The sequence below is a fragment of the Mytilus trossulus genome, chromosome 8 (assembly GCF_036588685.1).
Source record: "Mytilus trossulus isolate FHL-02 chromosome 8, PNRI_Mtr1.1.1.hap1, whole genome shotgun sequence".
In the NCBI taxonomy this organism is placed as follows: Eukaryota; Metazoa; Mollusca; class Bivalvia; order Mytilida; family Mytilidae; genus Mytilus; species Mytilus trossulus.
In genome coordinates, this window is record NC_086380.1 from 67,582,992 (window position 1) to 67,608,558 (window position 25,567).

The window sequence follows — 25,567 nt, forward strand, 5'->3', positions numbered from 1 at the left end:
CTTTTTTTGTAAGGAAGAATCAAACTAATGTTTTCTTTGTATGGTACGCAGGTTTTTTTTATATATATATAATATCACCTGTTCTCGTTCTGATATGCGTGTACTATTTGCCAATGAACGTTTAACACTATTCGTTATCACCATCATATATGGTCTTCAAATGTTCATGCTCATGTATCTCGCGTTAAATGCTTAATATTTTTTTTAAAAATCATTTTTTTTTTAATTTCTCAACTCGCCAATGTATGCATTTTAGTGAATTATCCATTACTTCATTTAAGTTCATATAGAATATTTTGTTGTAACTTGTAATACACGTATACACTGTTATATATACAACACAGAGTTGGCTTGCATTTATATAAATAATTAGAAAACACACTGTGTTCATTTAGTGACTTGAGGATGTTTCCACTGGCCTTATTAAACATAGTAACAGATTAAAGAAAAAAGATGTTGTCCACGGGCTACCTGAATTGATGACTTTATGAAACATTACGCAAATATCTCGTTTAAGGTTACTGTAAACATATTTTATTTAAGAAATCATTATATATATAGCTACAAAGATAAAGACATAAATACGAAATATACAAAAGATTCAATAACTGGGATTAGGAAACAAGAGCAGTGCTCTTATATAAATCCGTCTCCCTAAATTCGAAAATAAAATTACAAGCTATGAACACATGCTGAATAGCAAACGAAGAAATATGTAACAAAATACAGTCAATGATTACAATAACAAAAGGAATATTTACAAGAAAAAATATATAACAAAGGAAGGGGGTGAAAGGCGTTTTTAGAAAAATGAGAGTGTTTTTAAAGAATGAAACAATATTTTTTATATAGGAGAGGAGTGAGTGATTAGAATTATTTGATTGTGGATGTGAATCGATTGCTACTTATAATAAAGTTTTGCACAGCTTTACATATCAGTATGTTTTGTTCTACTGTGAGTCTAGCTATCGAAGCCAAAAAGTAAGACATTAGTAGAAATTTTGATTGGAATCTGTATTAGTTGTGAATTTGTCTTTGGCGAGGTACATTGAATATTTTGCATTTTTATAAATAGTGATCCGTTGTTTCAGGGTCTTCACAAACACACTTCGGGGATTGTATCAAGTTTCTGTCATAGGTTAGCATTACTATGATAGTTTTTGCATCTGCAGTGTGTAACGAACAGAGGTAAAATACTCATAAAAGTCACACCAAGGCTGATAACCAATATATCAGCCTTATATATATATATGACGTCACGTAGTCGGGCTGATATGGGGTTATCAGCATGGGCGCGTTAGTACATTGATAACACTACTAGTAATGCAGGTCCTTTTTCATGTCGGCCCGGTCATCATTCCTCCACCTTTATCGGCTCTTGTATAACGTTTTGCTTATATATATAGGGGTCTCTGCATGGATGATACCCTTCCCGATTTGGAAAATTAAGGCGTAATTAAAACTTTTATCACTTTGTCGTCGTCATAACATAAACGTTATTAACAAAAAAGAAAAAAATACCATATGACTGCTTTCCTTGAGGTCTATTTTTTTATATTACCTTTGAGTCACTTTTAGGAATGTATGTCGGTCCATCCGTCAGCCGCTGTAGTTTGTTCTCATCGGATTGATTAAAAAGTGTCTGCTGAACGCCCATCGGTAATTATAATATACAGTCTTAGATGCATGATTTTTTATTAGTTGTTAGTGGCTTTGAACTAGCTGTCAGATAACTGCGAGTACTCTCAGATCTGTTTTTGTGTCTTTTTGTGTCGGGATGTATAAGTAACCGGCCACGTCCACTTGTATTTTTGTTCATCTGAAGAGTTAAGCCTTTTTCAACTGTTTTTATAGGTCGTTCTTATGTTGTACTGTTATACCACTGTCCCAGGTTAGGGGAGGGTTGGGATCCCGCTAACATGTTTAACCCCGCCACATTATTTATGTATGTGCCTGTCCCAAGTCAGGAGCCTGTAATTCAGTGGTTGTCGTTTGTTTATGTGTTACATATTTGTTTTTCGTTCATTTTTTTTTTTTACATAAATAAGGCCGTTAGTTTTCTCGTTTGAATTGTTTTACATTGTCTTATCGGGGCCTTTTATAGCTGACTTTGCGGTATGGGCTTTGCTCATTGTTGAAGGCCGTACGGTGACCTATAGTTGTTAATGTCTGTGTCATTTTGGTGTCTTGTGGACAGTTGTCTCATTGGCATTCATACCACATCTTGTTTTTTATACATCCAGTATGAGAATATGCTTACATTGTAACAATAGGTAAGACCTTGGCAATGTTACATATTCGTAGCCACGACTTGCTAATTCGTGGCCGATATCTATCTTTTTTTTTCAAGAACATATATAGAATGACACAAAAGAGCTTTTATAGTTTCATCATAGGCACTTGTCTCAGAAAAAAAAATCCTGTATACTTTTTAAAAAATTCTGATACAAGTGCCTGTGAGTCAACAGTCAATTTCCGACTCATGCGAAGAGTTGATGTTTGGAATCTTTTATTTATGAATTAGACCGGACATATAGTGTATACAATGTACTTATGCGAAAAAATATGAACCTAGTACCAAGTGTCCAGAGGTCAGAGAGAACCTCCCGAAAAATCTAGATACCCACACAATTGCATATAATCAAGCTATCTTAGGGAGTAGTTTCTTTTAAGAAACAAACACTAGACTGTGGTATTTTCAAAATTATTAAAAATGATAACAAAGTTTTAAAAGTACATGTATCATGTATGTATACGCCACCGTCTAATGTTCAAATTGTATTCACATTAAATCCTATTTCTTAAAACTAGTTAGTAGCTGATTTAAGTTTTTGGCGGTCCATCAACTTTTTTTCGTTTCTTTTTTAATTATATAAATTTTGGAACCCCTTTTCAAAATCGATGGATCAGTGCCTATATATGTCCATCGGTAAACTAAGAACTTTTAAACTTCAATTACGAAAAATTCTATCTAACAGTGACGTCATCACAATCGTGGGAAGAAATTCCCAATGCACTCAATTTTAAATTCATCAATGTGTCTGGTTGTATAGGAGCAAACTAATATTTACAATGTATGAACATTGCACTTTTTTTTAAAGAGATTCTCTCAGCTGTTTTATAGCATTTTGTTTTTAGATCGCTATCATATGATATACACATCAGGTATATATATAGAATTCAATCATCTACTTTTTACTCAAATCTGAATCTAAAATCTGATTAACCATCACAAGTTTATGTCTTTATGATGTATCTTCTTAATCATAAATTTATTTTATTTTACAACCTCTTTTAACTACGAGTAGGATAGATAGTAGTCAGAGATGAATTTTTAAATGGGGGCGTAATTCCATAAAGGATATAAAGAAGATTTTATATGGAATACATATTTTGAAGATTTTATTCTAAAAGTCATATGAATCGTGAAAAACATGATATAACAATTTGATAATGTCTAACGAATATGCAGACCTCGCAATAAACAATTATACTAAATATACTTATCCTAGTACTCATCATAAATTAGTATTTCACGTGAAATTTTTTTTTTTTTTTTGGATAGACGGAAAGTTCGTAGCATTAGGCACCTACATATACAAGGTATGAATATATACAAAAGAAGATGTGGTATAATTGCCAATGAGACAACTCTCTACAAAAGACCACATGTCACAGAAATTAATAACTATAGATAACCGTACGACCTGCAACTATGAGCAGAACCCATATCGCATAGTCAGCAGCTATAAATGGCCCCTAAATGGCAAATGTCAAACAATTCAAACGAGAAAACAAACGGCCAATTAATGTACATGCAAATAATGAACGAAAAACAAATATGTAACACACCAACAAACGATAAGCACTGAATTACAGACTTCTGAATTGGGACAGGCACATACATACAGAATGTGGCGGGGTTAAACATGTTAGCGGGACTCCCCCCACACACTTATAATTAAACTGGGACAGTGGTGTAACATTACAACATAAGAACAAACTACAAATATCAGTTGAAAAAGGCTTTACCCATCAGATAGGAACAAATAGAAATGAAGCCTACATGTCTTCTACCTTCTGAAATAAAAAGCTATCTTCATACACATAGTTAACGCCGCCGCCACCGAATAGTAATCGTCATGCCTCGTATTCTTTCGTAACAGGCGAGACAAAATAAATAAGCATGCATAAACCCGTGTTCAGCTAACTTTAGTAGATTCATTCATAGCTGTTGTCTCATTGGCAATTGCATTTTAATAGTGTACTTTTCAATCATTAGTACTAATTTTAGAATTTCCTAATGGCAAATAAATCCCAACTCAGTTTATTAACAAAGAAAGAAAAACAGTTATTTTCACTAAAACAAACTGGATCTGTTTAGATTGAACCCACTTTATGAGTGTCGCCCATGGAGTCCTAGTCAAGAATCGGATTGACCGTGGATATAGTAGAAATAGTAAATTTGGTTGTCCACTTTCGAACGTTCCCTTCTTATCCATGGTCATGGAAAGCCATTAAAAAGTTGTGAGTATTATTGCTAATAGCATTGAACAGTCTTAGTTGTCTACCACAGTAGACCTTAATTACCATGTGGCTTCCGGGAAATGCATGATTCGACTCTCAGGCAAAATTATCGCAATGACTTTAAAATACGGTCGAAATTCCAGTGCGAGTCGCACACAACATATCAGAAAAACGGGAGTGCTGAGAGGTTTGAATTTTAATCAGACTAATCAATAGGAATTACAAAATCGGGACTATCGTCTCAACTTGGAGATGTATACTCCATGTGCAGGTACTGCTGGAATGCAATTGTAGCTACATAGAAATGTGAGGTTAACAATTGGGAAGCGGAAATCATCTCTTTTTGAGTTAATAAGTTTGGTTTTAACAAAAAATTATTGTCAATTTCTAGATGTAAGTCAAGATGTGAGGCCTACATAACTGTATCTGCATGTTGTGTTTGTTGTATCCTTAGGGTCTAAGGGTCTAAATCGGGAAGTTATGTTAACCTGATGGAATTCAGTAATAAAGGGTCTATATAATATTAGCAAATTATCAGCAATATCATAGTTCCTTACAATCAAAATTATATTCAGCGCTTCACAATGCTGTAGAGGACACTATTGAAAATTGTGTATACCAGAATAACCTATAAATGTCAGTCTTTATATCGACTGACATCCTTTGTCTACAGATTTCTGGAAAAGTTGTGGTACGAAGGTTTTTACAATAGAAATTATAATGAGGACCAGCAGCTTTTTTTCCAAGAACACCCATCAGTGATTTTTTTCTTTTGAGAACTCTGTACATAAACGAATATAGTGTCTGAAATACAATATAGAGATATTTCCAATAAAATTGCAGTTATACATGTTTATAAATGATATTGACAAAAATCTGTTAAACTGAATTCTTAAATAAATGTTAATATACTTATCATTACTTTATATACTTTTATTTTATAAAATGTTCGGCAATAAAACACATAAATATATTTTTCCCGAATCATATACACATATGAACGTATGACACTGGGAATATTTATAAATGAAAGGTCAAACGTAACTGATAAAAAGAAGAAAAAAAACCTGCCTGACCTATTTTTTATTTATTCAGACTTAGACAAGTTTTAAAGACAATAAAGTAAATCAAAACATTTTATTTATGTGTGCTCCTGTCATCTAGTACAGTCATGCACCTCCTGGTTCAAATCTAGATACCAAAATTTCTGCCAGAATTCTGACATATACAGGCCTACTGATTTTCCAGATATATGCTCGGAACATGTTGTGCTGGTTTTAGGCCACTTTTTTTGTTTTGTTTTCAGCGTTGTAAGTAAATTACTTTTTTTGGTTCAATAAAATAGTAATTAATGCGAACAGTTAATTATTCCCTTCTAAACAATCACGCTAAAATGATTGGTTACATCACTTATTGTACACTTTTAAATTTAAAATGTTTGTTTACAACTTTTCAATGATGTAAGCGGGATAGTTTTGCAACTTGAAATTCGGAAATCAGCGATAGAAATACGATAACTGAAGTTTATTTATGTTGAAGCATGTATTCTTCCAACAATGGTAACATAAATAAGTTAATGTGCTTTCTAAAATTAAGTTTCGATGTTTTCAAATTAATCGAAGTATTGCTTTTTATTTAAAAATATATCTTGTAGCCTAGTTTTCATGTCCAAGCTTGTTTTGCATATTTCGTTTCTCCTCTCAGGCCTTCATATTGATATACAGTTCAATCTTGGGTTTTCATTTAATCGAAAAAAAACTTAAAGAATATATGAATTATGGATAACATTAAATTTTTATGAATCAAGTTCCTTTGAATCCTTGATATATACATGTATTAGTCAGAGAAAATTAATATAAAAGTGCATGATTATTATGTTTGTTTTGCCCTTTAAAATTTACTCAGGAGTACAGACAAACCTCGACGTCTGCAAACTATCAACTGAGATTGCTCTAAAGTCCAATAACAGCTGTGTTGCCAGACAAGATGGGGTGCCACTACCATGACTACCCTAGCTTGTATGGCAAAACAGCTATACACCTTACCGCTATTCCCGTCTGACCCAAGAATCTGTCCCGTTTGAACTATTGAGTCATACAACAAATCACTTATCCATTGTGGCGTCAAATATTTCATATTGTAACGTTAAAATTTTACTGGAACCTGTGTGATTTCCAGTAGAGGCGGACAAATATTGATAAGGTCATGAAGGTGCATGAGATGTACATTGTATTATTTTTTTTTTAATTTTAGAATTTAAGTTTTCGAGTTTTGGGCTTTTTTTATATAGAATTTAAGTTTTCGAGTTTTGGGCTTTTTTTATATATATGTATATATACATGTTATCTATTGGGGAAGTTTTTAGGTCTATTTTCAGCAGGAATGAAATCCTTTTAATCTGTTGGAGATGTACAGGGGCGGATGCAGGAATTTTCGAAAGGGGGGGGGTGTGCTAACCCAGGGCAAAGGGGGGGTGCAAAACATATGTCCCGATACAAATGCATTGATCGGCAAAAATAAAGGGGGGGTGCGCACCCCCGGAACCCCCCCCCCCCCTGGATCCGCCACTGATGTACATGATCATTGTACATGTTGGTGTGATTTAAAAGGTAGGGCAAGTTGGTGGATAGTTGGGCAGTTGCCTTAATTCTTCTGCCTTTGGGAAAAAAACACAAGTCATTGCTGTTGTGTATATTTGTGATTTTTATCTATTACAGCTATTTTACACAGTAAAGCATCAGTGATGATTCCAGGACAGAATCAGTTACTTTTTAATCTAGATGCACATCCTCAACCTTACAAATCTGCAGTCCAGTTTCATCATCCTAGAGCAATAGTATTGGACAAAGGGGGACCAATGGCACCAGACTTTCAGGTGAGACACATTTTTGATAATCATAAAATCTTATACTGTAAAAATGAAGTTTTGATGGGTTGTTATTTTCACCATTTCTATTCATAAAATGTACAGGGGAAGGAGAGTAGGGGTTAATTTTCAAAATTCACAAATTATGTACACAATGTACAGGGAATGAAATATTCTATACTTTATATATGTGATCATGCAATAAGTGAAAAACAGCCATGCCACTTAATTGAAAATTTCCATGTTCACAGTTTTATAATTACATGTATGACATTGTTCATGTATGAAGCAAGCGTTATTAAATGTACTTTATCTCATGATTTCACCAGTAAACAAGGTTAAGAATATGAATAATAGAATACTGAAATATACATGATACAATATACATTGTGTACATGTAAGGCCAAATAAAATAATATGTGTGTTTCCTATAACATCTTTAAAAAAAATGACTCGGTTAGGGCATGGATTTGTTTTAATTTTACATTTTATTTTTACTTTGAGTCTATGTGAGAGAAATTCTGACTTTAACAGTGCTTATTTAAAAGTGACCAAAAACAACTTTAAGGTAGGCTATTTCTAAGCTTTAAATATAGGGTAGGTAGCTATAGGAAAATAGGAAACGCACATATTTTTTTTTGGCCTAAAAATTGATTTTATATTTTTTTTCTTTTTTTTCCAGCATATTAACCAGCGTCATCTCAATGAAAGTTCTCAATCAGTAACTGGCGGGATGAATTTCTCCTCATTGTCTGAAGATCGCTTATCATTAGCTGTCAAACTAGCCCAGAGAGATTTAAGGAAAAAGAAGGAAAGAAGTCAACAGCGGAGTCGATCACCTTCTCCAAAGGGAAAAACCAGAATTATTCCTGGGAAAAGATACTGGGACAAACAGCAGACAGCAACAAATAAATCACGGCAAATGAAGATAAAAGAACATGATAAAAATCGTCATCCAAAAGATGCTAGAACACAAACACCTCCCAGAATGCAACAAAATAGAGCATTTCCTGGTTTGTATTGCACTAGACTTTTACATTCTACAATATTCTTTGCATTTGAAATTTAATGCTTTACCATATAAAATTCCCCTGCAACAGTAAGTCACTTATTAAGCTTAAACAACGCTAAACTGGGTCCTTACATATAATACAAGTTATTTGTACCAATTTATTGGTTTAACAATTTGTAAGTTTTAAGAGTGTATTTATCTGACAGATTAATTTCTGTTGATGATCTTTTTAAAGTAAGTTTCTATTCAATGACAACAAATTCCAAATATATTGTAATAATTACATTAGATGTCTGTTTCATTATAATACTTTATTTTGATTGGCTAACTGCACATCACATGTTATTCCGTAAGCAATTGCATCACTCAATAAAACTTTTCATTCATGAAGCATGTGGTCCCACAATAAAGTGCACAAGTGAATAAAATACAAAATTTATAGAATTCATGTTTTCATGATCATAGCTAAATAATTTAAATATAAGTATTGAATGCTTCTTTTTGTAACTTTATAGGGTTGTAAAAGCCTTGACCTTGCACACATTTTTAGTATGAAGCGCTTCCGCGCTTCATACAAAATGTACTTCGGTCAACGCTTTTACACCTCAATAAATTTACAAAAAGAAGCATTAAATTCTTAAATAATATCCATGATACGTGTATCTATTATCATGGATCCACAGTTGGGCCTTTAAGGGACGACATCAAAAGATCTATGTAGGATAAAAAACTTAAATCAAATAGTTTGGGGTGGGGGGGTCAACATTGCTGCAAGTTTTGTTAATCCAAAATCGATTTTACCTATATCCATATAGGTAAATCAATTTTTCCCAAATTAAGTTAAGAGGGGGGGGGGGGGGGGGTCAGTGAAAAAACTATGTGAATTAAGTTTTTTATCCTTCATTGAACTTTTGATGTCGTCCCTAAAGCACCACAGACACACAGTCATATAATATTAGACTGTTGTTCTATGTTTCTGGGGTGTGGGTCTATGATTTTCAGTTAATAAAATTGTATCTTGGTCATGTTGGTGAAATAATAACCAAATTATAAAATTACTGTTTTACAACCTTTTATTGATGTAATTTATATGGTTGACCTGTTAGTTCATGCTGTAGTTGAATTTATTTGAGTTGTTTGAGTAATTAGCACTTGTTACTAAAGTTTTTTTTTTTTTAAATTGATTACTGATAAAGAGATATAGGACTATTATTAATTGATTGATTATTGATTGATTGTTGATTGCTTTATGCAGCATCAACACAAAAAATACTATATTGGGGTGATTTAGGTCTATGAATTAATATGTGTACAAAATGCACTCTAACTTACTACTTACAATGTAATTATACAATAACTTATTCTATTTCAGCAACAACAAATTCACCTCCTACAAGAGATACAGATTTTAAGTTGTATCCTGTCAAACGATCAGCACCAATAGATCAGCCAGCTAAAGAGATAGAGAGATTACAAAGAGAGATGGAGGGATATTTACAACAGATACAGGTCATTGAGCAGAGAGTTCTTAGAGGTATGTAAAAAACTATCATGACTGTCAATTGACAATAAATTGCATGCCTTAAACATAGAATTATCTGTATAATTTAATTATTAGCAATCTTTTCATCTATGTCACTGTGTGAATAGTTAAAAATGAAATTTATTGTTACTTGTTGATTTTCCATTTTACAATATTAAAAACCAAATTATCAGCAGTTTAGTCTTTTTGAGTGAAGAAGAATATTTACTTATATTACGTGGTTTCTTTTATTATTCCCAATCTAACAGAAGGAAATTAGCTAGAAATGGTTAAATATATTTATTATGTTTAAATGAATTGATTTGGTTTCTAACACACGTCTTTGTTTTTAAATGAAAGTTATCAATTTAAAATGATATGTCCATTAAAAAAACAACACCATGTCAAAAAAATAAAGACCAACAACAAAACACAACACATCAAACAAAAGATTATGAAAACCCCACTAAAACAGGGGGTTAAATTATATACCTAGGAAGGGTCAGCAGTTTAAAGCTATACATACAGTAAATTTATATATACAGAAAACAGAAAAAGTAAAAATAATTCCCTCAATAGAATGTGTATCTATCATCAAGATATTAAAAAACACTGTACAATGTATAAAGAATATTTTTTTTACAGATCAAAATGTAGAATTTCTCCAGCCTTCAAAAAGTCGTAAAAAAGATGGATACTTGCCACAGGAAGAGGATGCAGTAAGAAAGAAATTACGATCAGAAGAAACAGCTACTCGTGCTGCCAGACAGATGTACGTGCTTCGTCAACAAGTTCGACAAATACAGCAGGAATTAACAAAGTCAGGCACAGATAAAACTAAACACACAAAAAAGGTGATACAGTTTGTACTCAACAAAAACTATATTTTACTTTAAGAGGGTTACACAGTCAGCTTTCTGGATGCCCTAATCATAGAAAAACATACTGTAAATTCAGAAATTATTGGGATGTTTTTATTATTGCGAAAAATGCTATAGGGTTATAATCGCAATTATTGAAACTCGCATTTGGAAATATTTTTTATAAATAAAAAAGGATTTTTCTCAATGTCGCAAAAAATTTAAATCAGATTTGAGTCTAAAATGACAAAAATCGCAATAATAAGTAGAATTACTTGAAACCAATGATGTAAATTTTTAACTGTCTACATTTTTTTTTTACATAATTTGGTAGTGATATATTATATTTATTGATAGTGATATGTTAGAAAATATTTATAGATAAATTAAAAAAAATCATAAATACATAATTCTATCAGATTTTTCATTTTAATAATAATTTTTATCACTTAATTACAGAGCCAAGCCATGGCAAGACTAGCAGCAGCACATCGTTATGCAGTGAGAACTATCCAGGCATTTGTTACCAACCTACCCAACACAGATTTACACAGTGGTCTCCCCTCTTCATACCATGAGTTAGCTCTCTTGATCCGCCAGATGTCACTACTCAGTACACAGCTAAGTAGTGATGGGAAATCAACAGTACAAGAAGACCTAGTCAAAATGCTGGACAGAGTAGATGTAAGAGAGTCATGCATGTTTAATCAGCAATTGGCTGCTATTTTGAAACTTATAATTTATCTCCCCTTACCTTATTTTTGTCATTATTGCTCAGTTGACCAACATAAGTGTTTAGATGGTTTTTTGTCGAGCCTGCAACTTTTGTTGCAGAAAGCTCGACATATGGAAAGTGATCCGGCGGCGGCTACGGCGGCGGCGGTGTTAGCTCACTTCTTAAAAGCTTTATATTTTAGAAGGTAGAAGACCTGGATGCTTCATACTTTGTATATAGATGGCTCATGTTACGAAGTTTCCGTCAGTCACATGTGAAATGCCCTTGACCTCATTTTCATGGTTCAGTGACCACTTGAAAAAAAAGTTCAGATTTTTTGTAATGTTGAATTCTCTCGTATTATAAGTAATAGGATAATTATATTTGGTATGTGCATACCTTGCAAGGTCCTCATGCTTGTCAGACAGTTTTCACTTGACCTCGACCTCATTTCATGGATCAGTGAACAAGGTTAAGTTTTGGTGGTCAAGTCCATATCTCAGATACTATAAGCAATAGGGCTAGTATATTCAGTGTATGGAAGCACTGTAAGTTGTACATGTCCAACTGGCAGGTGTCATCTGACCTTTACCTCATTTTCATGGTTCAGTGGTTATAGTTAAGTTTTTGTGTTTTGGTTTGTTTTTCTCATACTTTACACAATAGATCTACTATATTTGTTGTATGGAATGATTGTAAGGTGTACATGTCTAGCGGGCAGATGTCATCTGACCTTGACCTCATTTTCATGGTTGAGTGGTCCAAGTTAAGTTTTTGAGTTTTAGTCTTTTTATCTAATACTATATGCCATAGGTCAACTATATTTGGTGTACGGAAATATTTTATGATCTATACGTCAGTCCCGCAGGTTTTATTTGACCTCATTTTCACGGTTCATTGCTCAGTATTAAGTTTTTGTGTTTTGGTCTATTTTTCTTAAACTATAAGTAATAGGTCAACTATATTTGTTGTATGGAAGCATTGCTAGCTTTACATGTCTGCCTGGCATGGTTCGTCTGACCTTGACCTCATTTTCATGGTTCATTGGTCTTTGTTTAGCTATCTTGGTTAATGTTAAGTTTATGTGACAGTTTTTAATAAAGCTTTATACTTTGGACTTTCAACATAATATCAATGAATAGTAAAGAAGGTGAGACATTTCAGCGTGTGCACTCTTGTTTTAATTATTTTTAGAAATTGATTTTTTGCTTTCATAATTTGAGAATTTATTGGACAATGCAATCCTTGGATACATGTATAAACTTCCAGAAGTATAGCAAATTGATAGATGCTTATACTTGTATTTAGTTGCTTAGTACTAAGATGTTGTATGAGTTCAAATGAGACAATTCTTCATTGCATCACAATGTATTAAAAGTTAGCAATTAGGGGTCAAAGAACGTCCTTCAACACAAGGCCTAATTGTTTATGTTAAACCTAGAATTTATTACCTTAAACCCCATTCTCAAAGGGAGGCTTGAACTAAAAATTATTACACAGAAAAATGGAAGCAAAATATAAGTAAAAAGTGATGAAAGATTCATGTACTTATCACTTATTAAATTACTATTCTATTTTGAAGGAACTGAATAAAGCATGGTGTGTAGAGGTAACCAAGCCACCTGTAATTGAGACAACACAGGAAGAGGTTACCAGTAGAAGAAGGAAGTCTCCTGTATCCCGACAACTACCTCAACCTTCCTTCAGACCAGCTCCACATAGAGGCAAGGAAAATAAACCTGTCAAAGGTAAAACAAAAATGTGGAAAAGTAATTTTATCTTTGCTGGATAATATGAGAATGAAAATTTCTATTATGTTTAGCAGCAGATTTGCTGAATGAAGGAGGTTGACTTCTCTGTTTCAAAAAATTAACAAGCTTTTTAAACAACACTAAACAAAAAATTGTTTATAATAACAGAACTAAAAAGTGAAAAATATAAAGTGTCTGTGTCCTTTTTAATGAGATAGAAGCTATTGAAATTTAGGCAATAAATGATTTTCACCATACATTTTACAAGAAGTGGTTAGCGGGTTGGTTTAATGTTTTATGTAACTACATGGAGAGGATTCTAAATGTCTGAAAAGAGGTCAAAAACAAGTTCAGCAAGCGATCCTAAATACTGTTTTCATTCTAAACATATACAATAATGGGTACATCACAATTATCAACAGATAATTTAAGGTCAAATGTTATTGTAAATTGTCAATTTATTTGTTATAGGTGTTTTAAAGAAGCCAGCTATTAAAAGAAGTAATGTACAAAAACAACAAGGTAGGAACAGTATTAAATTAGTGAAGTGAAAAATAACAATTGAAATAGTAAAGGCATATTTAAGATGGTACATAACACTACAGGGAGATTACTCTGTAAAAATCACATTCTTTCATAAAGGAAATATTAAGATTCTCAATGATGAAAATTAGTGTTTGTCAAACTACTATACATCCAATGAAATTTTCGGATAAAGTTTGTGGTTAACTTTTTAAAATTTTTTATATTTTTGTCAAAGGATAAAAGTAAATGTTTTGTCAAAGTTTTATGAAAATAAAACAAACCAAATTAATTTTGTCCAGGTGTTTGGTACCACCGTAAAGCTTTATATCATAGAATTTGATGATAAAAATAATTTAAGTATAAATTCTTAGACAGAATGATGAAGTGAAAGTCTATATTTCAAGACTAGAAGAAAATGTTTCAATTCAATTGTTGTTTTGGTCTAAGGACAAAAAGAAAGTCCATAATCTGTATCAAGAGTGTGATGTCAGATAAGAAAGAACGTTGTGCCGTAGGTCAAAATCCTTGCGTTTCTTCGGCATTATATAGAGAAATTTAGATATTTTTATTGAGGAAATTATTGAATTTACTTACAAAGATTGAACAATTTTATGACAAGAAATTATATTATTTTTTTGACAAGTGTTTTTTTTGTCTGCAACTAGTCAGCGTTATGTAAATTATGTTAATTTTGGGATAAGGGAGATTATTGGTTCTTTAAATTATTTAAACAAGTTTTAATGTGATCTCTAGAAATTTTATTTGTTTTATAAAATTAATATAAAACACAATAGAGAAATGTCAGAAATGTAAGTTTTTAATTAGAAAAAATAATATCTTACAGTTGCGTGGAATACAGGAACTCCAGAGCGGAAGGCAATGTTAAGGGCAGGTATAGAAGCCTTGATGGATACCAGTGATGTCCAGCAGGGAAAAGCAGGAATGGCATGGAATGTACCACTGCAAGAGGAACCAGTTAGAAAACCAGCATCTAAAACAAGTCTGATATTACCAGGAAGATTACAGGTAAACATCGTGCCTAGTTCACATTATATAATAGTGAGTGTGTGGGTTTTGAAATGACAACTAAAAGCTTAGACACTAATGGGGCCCTATTATTAAAAACTTGAAGGGCTGTTTTTTTTAAAATTTGGGTGACAAGTTGTGTACAGTTTAATTTAAAATCAGACATCAAGATTATTTTAAGATGTCATCTTAGTCAACTACTGTCAGACACTTTCTGATGAAGATTTTTTTTATGATAGCTGTATGTTGCCTTAACACAAAAATCTCCTTATAAACTGTGACTTTTCAATCTTAATATATAACACAGTATGCAAAATGATTATCAACTATTTAGATTGAGAACTACTATACTTAAAATAATTTTTATTACGCTTTTCATTTTTCTTACAATGTATGAAAAAAAAATTCACAAATTAGACCATACACAAGATTTCAAGAATGTGTCCCAAGAACAGGGATGCCCCATCCGCACTATCATTTTCTATGTTCCATGGACTGTGAAAATTGGATAAAATGTCTAGTTTGGCATTAAAATTATAAAGATCATTTCATAGGGAACATGTTTACTAAGTTTCACGTTGATTGGACTTCAGCTTCATCAAATACTACCTAAACCAAAAACTAGAACCTGAAGCAGGACAGACGGAAAGACAGATACACAGGCCAGAAAACATAATGCCCTTAAATGGGGCATAAAAAAACCAAGAGATGTCATTATTCAATATTTTCTGTTTATGAGTGATTTCACAATCTAAACTTTTTTTCAGAATCAGCGAATTAAAGCTCAAAGGGCTGTTAAACAAGTTCAACACCATCAGCAACAGCAAAGGTCATTGGCATGGCAACCACATAAACCAACATTGTCCAAGCAGACGTCAAAGCCTCATTATGAATCAGACCCAGATGTACATTACAGAGACCCAACACTGTCATCAAGTTTGAAGGCTTTGGACGCTAGAGACAGATCTTTGTCACCATACAGATGTGATAGGTCATTCTCAGCTCCACCATCTCCAAGGTAAACAAATCGTGTTATTAATGGATGCTGGTTAAATAAACAATTTTCTTGCATTTGTTACTGCAGATTATGCAATTAAAAAAATATAGGAAAATAAAATTTTGGAAGCTGACCAGGTATAAGAGTATTTAGAATTTTAGTTAAAACTTTCCTGCAAAATATTTCTTGATGAGCCAGTCTTTATCCTTCATATATTTTGATATGAGTTGTATCCTGTAAATAGTTATTCCATTTAAAGAGAGTGTGACATATTTTTTAACCCATATAGAGCCTATTTAATACAAAGAATAATTACCTGATGCAGTATTTAATGTAACAATAACATTTTGTTAGTTTTAAAAAGATGTGTTTCTAATGGGTGCTTTTCTTAACATTAACAGTTCAGAGAGAGGTCACAGCCCATGGATACCAAGTGGTAAACCTAAAGGTCACCAGAGAAGATCAAGGTCACAGAGTCCTTACAATTCATACAGATACTTAGATCTTGATGGCAGCGATATAGTCAAGTAAGAGTTGATTTTTCTTGACATTTTGGCATATCCAAGAAATAGAAGGCCCAAATTTTTTTAATTTTTTTAACAATCCATCCAAAACTGATATTCATGAAAATAAATGGACCCACAGTGCATAAATGCAAATCAGAGTCTAGAATTGAAATTTTGATGTGCAGTGACCTTACCAAATTTCTCAGTTCAATCATAGAATGATTAATTGGGTTCAAGCACAAAAATACAGAGTAAAAAAAAATAGTTGTTTACAAAGTGCACAAGAAAAACATGTTATTAATTAAGCATTTTTAGTTGTTTCTACAACTAGAAAACTCACATAATATCTTTTCAAATTGAAATGTAGTTGTAATTTGTTTTTTAGTTTTTATATTTCATATTATATTCATATTTCAGGTCACTTTACCAAGGAGGTCATGTAAGTTACATAGACTTTTGTGATTCAAAAAATAAAAATAAAAATTTGCATGAAAGGAAATGCAATGCATACAATAATGCAACCACAATCCAACAACACAAAACACATTTATAATACAATATTGTCTTTAACAAATGGGACAAGTGTCAAATCAGATTAAAATTCAGATCCTCGCTTTAGCTTCACAGATCTGATATTACTATATTGTACTTTCTGTTCTGGTAATAATTACATAAGACTATGAAAATTCAGCCTCCAACTGATTGAAAGTGTGCATCATTTTGACAAAACAGGAGGATCATATTCCTTTTCATTCATTTTAGAAATAAATGATAGAAATTTGTTCTAATTAATATATTATGCATTGTCAGCTATATTTGTAAAGAAATATTCACAACAGCCAAAGTATCATATTATATCAAAATGCTGTTTTAATTTTAAATATTTCTCAAACACAAAATCCGGACAATGAATTTAATAAAACATTATCATGATTATCAACAAGATAAACTTGTATATTTAAAATACTGTAAAACATTGTATAAATTACATTTTTAAAGTAACTAAAAAGACAGAACATTATGAATTTTAAATTTAAAAAAAAAGTTTAAATTTAAGCTTTATAAATTTCTGTATATTGGTTGGCTTTCTTTGTTTATGTGCCAATGTTTTAAACTGACTAAGAGGTATTCGAATATTTTTTCTATGTAAAAACAAGTTGAATTGCTGTAAATAACAATGTTGAAAATGTTATTTGTAATAACATACCTGCAAACTGTCAATAATAATGGGGGATTTCCCCCATGAAAGCTCCCAAATGGAAATTTTGAAAGAAGAATTTTGTCCATAATTTTAAACAATTTAGTTATTTTTTCAATGGCTATGAGCCTTTCAAAGTAAGGAAGAAGCCAAAATACAACATAAAAACACATTTGAAGGCGCCTTTCAAGGTTTTTAGAACTGTAACAGCCATTTTGCACGTTAAAACCCCATGGGCATTTTGAAATTTGGCAGGTATGTAATAAGATTGTGAACTTTTGATAAACTTTAAGTTTGTTTGATGCTTGGTTACTTATAGATTCAATAATTATATTTTACAGGAAAGTAGACCAAGAACAAGAGGAGGGTCACCAGATAGGTAAAACTTTAGGGTCACCTTCACTAATAAGTCATTGTAAACAAAGGGGAAAACAATCTAATGAATTTTATTACATCTGTGTCTTTTGAGAGTTAAAATTTCTTTTCAAAAACTGTTCTAAAATAAAGGCAGTGCACAGCTAACACCAAGGTTGTTTTAGTGAAAAGATTCTTATATCAATTTAAACAAAAGGATATAATGAAAAAAGCACCTTCATATTTTTTCTTACAGGGCAAGTTTGAGCTTTTGCCATCACATGATAACTGTTGTCATCTTTCTTTGTAGTTACAAAGATTATCTCTCATGTCTGCAATTATCAATGAAGTATATAGTTTTATTAATTTTTCCAATGACCAAGCTTTCTGACAAACATGCATGGCAGACATGGCTTACAATAGAATATAGGGGTGAAATGATAGTTATGTTTATTATCTGGAAACTGCTATAGATAGAGGGAATGTAACAGGGCTAAATTGTTACAATATTGAGATCTACATAAAATACAAAACTATCAAACAGCTTCTTGTAGGATTTTGGCATTTTTTACATTGAAAACTTTAATAGACAGATACAAACCTTTAAGGCAAACATTAGCAATAAGACCAGATCTAATAATAAACCATAATGACAGACATTTTGAGTTATTTGGTGATTAAAGTTATTGCTCTTTAGTTAATTGTAATTTTTGCTATATATTTTGCCTTTTTTGCCTATTTTCGAACAATTTTATTTTCAGAAATCTCAGTTTATCAGAGAGAATGGTGAGAGATGCTGAGAAAAAAATACAAGCTAGACTGAAGCCACTTTTACAAAAGGCAGAGGTATAAATGTTCACAAAAAGATTAGTCTTGTTATGCATATTTTATACTACTAATTCTTTTCTATATCTTCCTCCTGCTAATGAGGAGCACATCATACATTCTTGTAAATGATGGTTGTTTAAAAATGATGTCAATTCACCTTTGAATACATGCATATATAGAATCTTTTAACTGTAAAATCCATTCATACTATCTTTTGATTTGCCAAAAATACAGTCTTTGATGAATATCTTTGTCACAAAATTTGTCACATTGTATACCTTTTCAGTGGTGGATCCAGTTGGAATCCCCCTAATTTTGAACGATCAGTGCATTTGAATATCTTAGGTTGGGAACTCCCCTTTTGAAAATGGCTTGATCTGCTCCAGCTTTTAAAAGAATGAAACCATCAAATCTCAATCCCTTGTGGGTTTTATCAAATGCATATTATAATTCATTTCCCAAGTATTAAAGATCTGAGGTGTCAGTCTTTTATGGGTAGTGTTCACAGAAAGATGGAAGGACAAAAAATATTACTATGTCCCTCTGCTTCCAAGTTTATTGGGACAATAACCAATGGGATGTTGGCTCTTTAACAATGTTATTGCTCTAAGAATTTATAGCTGACTTGTCTAAAAAAAAAAAAAACCATATATTTTGGCCCTTGATTATAGTCTGGATTCATTATTATTCATTAGATATCAATATTTGTGGAAATAGTGGGTACAAGGAAACCACATAAAAAATACAAATACAAATTTAAATATTCTATCTGTTAAACATTTTCTATGGGATGTCATGCAGACTTCCACAAAACCATGAAATCATTTATTGAAATTTGTACACAAGAAAAAAATATGAATCCACAGTATGTGATTTGCTTAGGGCTTTTCCAGAATTAATTGTATTGGGGAGTCAGAAGGCTCTTTAATCAAAATTTGATGTGTGGTGGTTATATGAAGAAAAAAATTTAAAGGAAATATCCATTTAAAATTTATGCATGGTGGGGTCAAATAATTTTTATTTGTATTTTTGGAACAGCCCTTAACCCTGAATGGCTAACACATTTATTATATTGTTGAACCAACTACATATTTGGATACTGATTAACAGTAAACATTGAACAATAAACTACCATTTTAATTTATGTTATTTCAGATAATAGCTTTTCAACAAGAAGAGAAAACCAAAACAAAGAGGAGGCAAATGGCTGATAAAGCTCTAGCTAGTGTTAGTATTTTATCTGACTTATATTCTGTGTGTTACATTTCATTTACTAAATTTTCACTGAAAAAGGGAGAGTTATCCCCACTTGCCAAATTTAGAGATAGTAGATAGCTAGGGCACATTCAGAAATTATTGGATGCAACATTTCATTTTCTAAATTTTCAAACAAAAAAGGTGTCAAATTTAGCAAAAAAAGAGGTGGAAATACAAAATTAAAAAATTATGAAAAGACAAGTCTACATAATATTACTTTAAATTCAGAAATTATTGCATGCATTTATTATTTTGATTTTTAGAGATTGGATACAAATGTGAGATTAATTATTTAAGGAATGACTGTAATATTTTTTCTGTCTATGAAGAAATAACATAAAAAATTTGGTGCACACTGAATAACGTGTGGGTTTTTTAAACAGTGTGCACCACATTTTTTATGTTATTTCGAATAGACAGAAAAAACATTACAGTCATTTCTTATAATTTTATTTAAATTCCATTTTAAACCGTAGAAAACCATAGAAAACATTGATGACGTCACGGTCACATGACTTAATTATATCTATGGGCTCATAACAAAATAACGTTAGCCAATCAGAAGATGCGTTACATCCAAAATTAAATTATTACAATTTAAGCACAATCTGAATACTGACATTAAATATCATAATGGGATTTCTTAGTATTGTGATACTAACCCAGCCACATGATCAGCATTATTAAAAACCTCCCAATAAATTCTCAATTGACAGTAAATAGAAAACTAAAGACTAAGTAACGCAAACACCACCAAAGTCAAAATATCCTATCTAAGTAAAACAAACTCTTGAAATAGGACAATGAAAAATGAATATCCACAATGTTCTTCTTGTCTCTTATAATATTACAGGGTGTATATTTTCAAAAAGTCTGTCTACACTACAGTGATGTTTTTCATTGCTATCCATACGCTAAATTTTATATATGAATAAAAGACATTTGAGAAATTTGAATGAGATAACAACCCAACAACATACAAAATAATAGACAGGTTAATTTTTAAAGTACAAACTGTTAAAGGTGTTAAAGAATGATTACAATATTTGATTATAGTTTGAGGACAGTGGTGATGACTTGACCAACATGATACTGGGTGAAGTATTGGATGACACAGCCCAAGAATATCAAAGGTTAGAGAGGGACGAACATGTCCATAGAGAGGCTGTCACCATGCAGGATAATCCAACGTTAGAAAATATATATCAGAGATTAGAACAAATGGAGGTTAGTACTTTGTTACAAAGGTCAAGAGGACTGAAAAGGAGATGTGGTATGATTGCCAGTGAGACAACTATCTACCAAAGTTTAATTGAAGTGGAGAAGAAAATCAAATATGATATACAGCAACAACGACAACCACTGAATTAAAGTCTGCCTTGTGACAGGAACATACAGAATAGGTTGGTGTTTGACATGCTTTTTTGGTGCCAAACCTCTACTTAGCTGTGGACGGTGGTATAACAACACAACATACGAATTTATCGGACCATTGATAAAATATCACGTTGTGATTGGTTAAACGCCGTCACATGGTGACCCCCTATGAGACCGTAGGGGGTTAGTAGGTTTCATAGGGGGTTCATGACGCGTTAATGGCGAGGTCATCTATTAATGTTGTTGCGTTTCGTTGTTTATTTTTCAACAAAACGACGCAGAAAAAGTCCAGCGTCCGATAAATTCGTTATACCGTTAACTTTTGACCCCCTACGGATTCATAGAGGGTGAATAAAATTCATAGGGGACTCGGCCTCCGGCCTCACCCCCTATGGATTTTACTCACCCTCTATGGATCCGTATGGGGTCAGTAGCGAACCATATAACTTATAATGTTATCTTTTGTAGATGGAATCTCACAATATAAGAAGAAGATGGGCTACAGTACACTTTGAAGATGTTAAACCTACAACAAAAGGTTAGTTAAATTACTACTAAGACCAGATAATTTAGATACAGAAATTTTGCAATGTTTTAATTATTTGAAAATTGTTGCAGTACATGTTTTGTTTAAATTTTGATAGCATTATTGGTTAGCAACTTTTTAAGTTTCTGTTTCAAATATCTAGCATTGATTTTGGATATCAGTAATATTCCCAATTCCGTAATGTACGATGATCTGAAGATTGGGTTCAAATCATGCACTCATCTCAATCATATATAGTACTACTAACTTAATTTGAATCACTATTTTTTAAACAGAAAGTATGAAAATAGTGGAGATATTACACCATAAAATATTTTTGTCTGATAAAAAGGTGCCATAATAGTGCAATAGGAAGTGTTCCCATACAACAGCATTGCTCTGACAAAAAATTGTTGAGTAGAAATAAGTTTTGTAGATTCATTATTATTCGTGGGATAACAATTTTCATGGATTTAAGGTTATAAGCTTAAGTGAACCACAAATTTCAATGTTTAATTAAGTATAATTTTCACTAAGTTTGTATGTGGACTTTTGCATAGCCACAATTAAATCAAATATCTACGATCATACATTTTTCCTTAATCCACAAAAAATTGGTTCCCATGAAAAAACTGTAAATACAGAAATTAATGCGAGGTTTTTATTATTGCGAAAAATGCGAATTAGTTGTAAACGCAATAATTTAAACTTGCATTTTGAAATATTTTATATGAATTTAGCAGGATTTTTCTCAAGATCGTAAAAAGTCTATAAAGACAAAATCACAATATTAAATGCACTCAATAATTTCTAAATTTACAGTATTAATATACACAGTATTATAGTTGTATAGTGGGAGTGATCTTTATACCTAGATCCAAATGAAACATATCTGTATATTTCATCAAATGATCGCATACATAGATCAGTCAGTATAAGATACAAATAACAATTTAAACATTAATTTATTTAAGTTCATATTTTATGAATATTAATGAACATTTTTTTTGCAGTTATCAATAATCCAATTGCACCATTTGCCATGGAAATATCTAAGTCCAAGGGACCTGTGATACAAGAAAAGCCAATGTAAGTCACAGAGATTTTCTGAAAATATTAATGATATATTGTTTGACACTAATACCTTTTCTTTTTAATGAAAATAATAAATTTTCAATTCAGTGTTTTCAAAGTGATTTTCTTGGTTAACCTTGATCAGAATTTTTTTAATCAATTATAAATACATGAGCTATATGAAAATAAAGAGCCAATAAAGAATAGGCCAAACCATCTAGATAGAGTTGACACCTTAGTCATGTGTTAGTTTCTAATACTTTTCACATTTATAAGCAGACAATTTAGAATATGTATGTGAGCAATTATGTAAGTTGCAAAGCAAGGGATATTCACAGTGCCATAAAATGAAAGTTATATTCAATAAATTTGGTTTGTCAGAACTGGTGTATTTATCTCCCATCAAATGTACTGGTAATGTAAATGTCTACATTAAATGAGAAATTTTAGTATCAGTGATATATGATTAAAAAAATTTAATGCCACCATACTACTGATTAGTTTAATTTAATAATTTCATAACAGTTTAATATTTTTAATTTTCACATAAGAATTTTGTTAGTCGTAATCTCTAAGTTTTTTTTTCTCAAGAAATCCTCAAGACACATATTTTTCCAAACAGATTTATTTATTAATTTTTATTTCAGAGTATACAACAAAGATAATTCAGATGTTCCTATTATATTCACTAAAACAAAGGGACTGACATTAGTTAAAAATAGAGTCTTGGAATTGGATGATCTGATAGGGGCGGAGTCAGATAGACAAGCTCCTCCAACTTTTATATCACTTTCTGATGAGGTGATGAGAGGCATCTACAGCAGCCAGGAAGCCTTTGACAGACATTTGAAGAAGACTTCCCATCATCCTTTAGGAAGATTTGATCCCTGGGTATTGGCTGAAGAGTAAGTCAAATTATTTATTGTATTTCCATGGATATTTTATTGGTGGTTTTGCCAAAATCTGCAGGCAAAACTATAGATAATTTATACATCGTTAGACATGTAAATTTATCCCACAAATAATAATTTCAAAATAAAAAATGCATTGTTGCAGAGGATTTGATAAAGAAAAAAAACCCAGTTGTAATTAGGTTAGATAATTACATTTTGTTAGCTTAGGTTCAACCCCACTATCATTTTCCTATTCTGATTAAAAACTAGAAAGACATATCTGGTAGAAACAAATCATCCCTATGTTTGTTCTCAATATTTCAGAACTAACATTTATAGATTTTAGATCTGTATCAAATTTGAATCTGAAAATAAAATCTTGATTTATTTAATATTTAAAATTTAATGTAAAAAAAAAGATGTGATATGTTACCAATGAGACCAACCTTCACAAGAGATCAAATTACACAGAACTACCATAGGTCACCATATGGCATAGTTGACTATAAAAGACCCTGAAATGACAAATGTAAAGCAATTTAAACAAGAAAACTAAATTTACAATATTTGAAACTCAGTTTAATCTATTTGTTGATTTCATCCATGCTTTCACAAGTTCTAATTATTTGAACCAATACTTGTAGGGTGTCAAACTTAATATTAGATGAGTGTTTAAATGACATTGCTGGTGAATTGGAGGACACTAATGATGCCATTATGAACCAAGTATGTAAGGCAGAATTTATGGTCGGTAACGTTAGTCATGATGTGGAATCTCTTCCAGAAACAAAAACAACTACGTACGAAACTGACCAGGCAAAAATTACTACTTATGAAACGGGACCAGTTTCATCTCCCAATAGACTATCTCCTGTACACAGAGAACTTCTGTCACCGCATAGATTATCTCCCTTACATAGGGAAATGGTTAGTCAACACCAAGACGATTATGTTTCATTTAATGTTGATGAACAGTATAGTGAAGATGCTTTTGAGGAAGATGATAGTGAAGAATATGAAGATGTTACTGATGATGTTGATGAAGATGATGAGGATGATGATGAAAATTGAAATTGTGTGTTAAAATGCATTTATTGACATTGTTATATGTGTAGTTTTCAGATGGGTTCATGTAAAAGAAATAAGTATATTTGAAAACGTTTGATTCCCTATTCACAAATTTAGATTTGGATGGCAGAAGTGAATTTTGGAGTATTTGGTGGAAGACCTGATTATTGAATTCAAAATTTGTGAACATTAATTGATATCGAAATTCTTTCACTAATCTTGTTGTTAGGAAAAGTTCTTCATATATCGTTTGGTTTTATCTATATATAAGTAAAAGGTCAACAGCTCTACATATCTCAATTGACTGAATATAGTGTAGCCTTGGTTTAGACTGCACATTCCTTTTTCATCTGAAAAATCCAACATCACAACTTTTATGGCTCTTCTTTATTTCAAGTAGATCTAGTCTTGAAAGATATATGAATGCAATGCAATGTATTGGAAATGGATAATGTTATGTTCTTCAGCATGAAAAAATTAAATTTTTAGGGAAAATTAGTCAAGGGTTACAGAACCCATAATTATTATTTAAGACATTTTAAAGGTATAGTATTAAGAACTAGATCATTCAGAATTGAAACATATACTTTTATTAATGATCAGTGCTCCTATAATTTATACATTGTAATCTGTGATATTCGTTTTTAAATGTAGAGAATAAACATGTTTATGGATTTTATTTGTG

At 31.7% G+C, this 25,567-nt stretch overlaps 1 protein-coding gene across 1 annotated transcript; it reads left to right on the forward strand.

Moving 5' to 3' along the window:
• The first annotated feature begins 5,944 nt into the window (after positions 1-5,944).
• Positions 5,945-25,508, forward strand: LOC134681303 (protein moonraker-like). Its single transcript, XM_063540872.1, has 20 exons — positions 5,945-6,086; positions 7,245-7,402; positions 8,076-8,406; positions 9,778-9,939; positions 10,573-10,781; positions 11,247-11,471; positions 13,085-13,250; positions 13,725-13,775; positions 14,623-14,804; positions 15,572-15,822; positions 16,203-16,328; positions 16,725-16,746; positions 17,847-17,884; positions 18,621-18,705; positions 19,843-19,914; positions 21,001-21,171; positions 21,790-21,859; positions 22,861-22,936; positions 23,569-23,826; positions 24,459-25,508. Exons 1-20 carry the CDS (start codon positions 6,068-6,070, stop codon positions 24,883-24,885), a joined length of 3,099 nt encoding a protein of 1,032 aa, XP_063396942.1. The 5' UTR covers positions 5,945-6,067; the 3' UTR covers positions 24,886-25,508.
• The last annotated feature ends 59 nt before the right edge of the window (positions 25,509-25,567 follow it).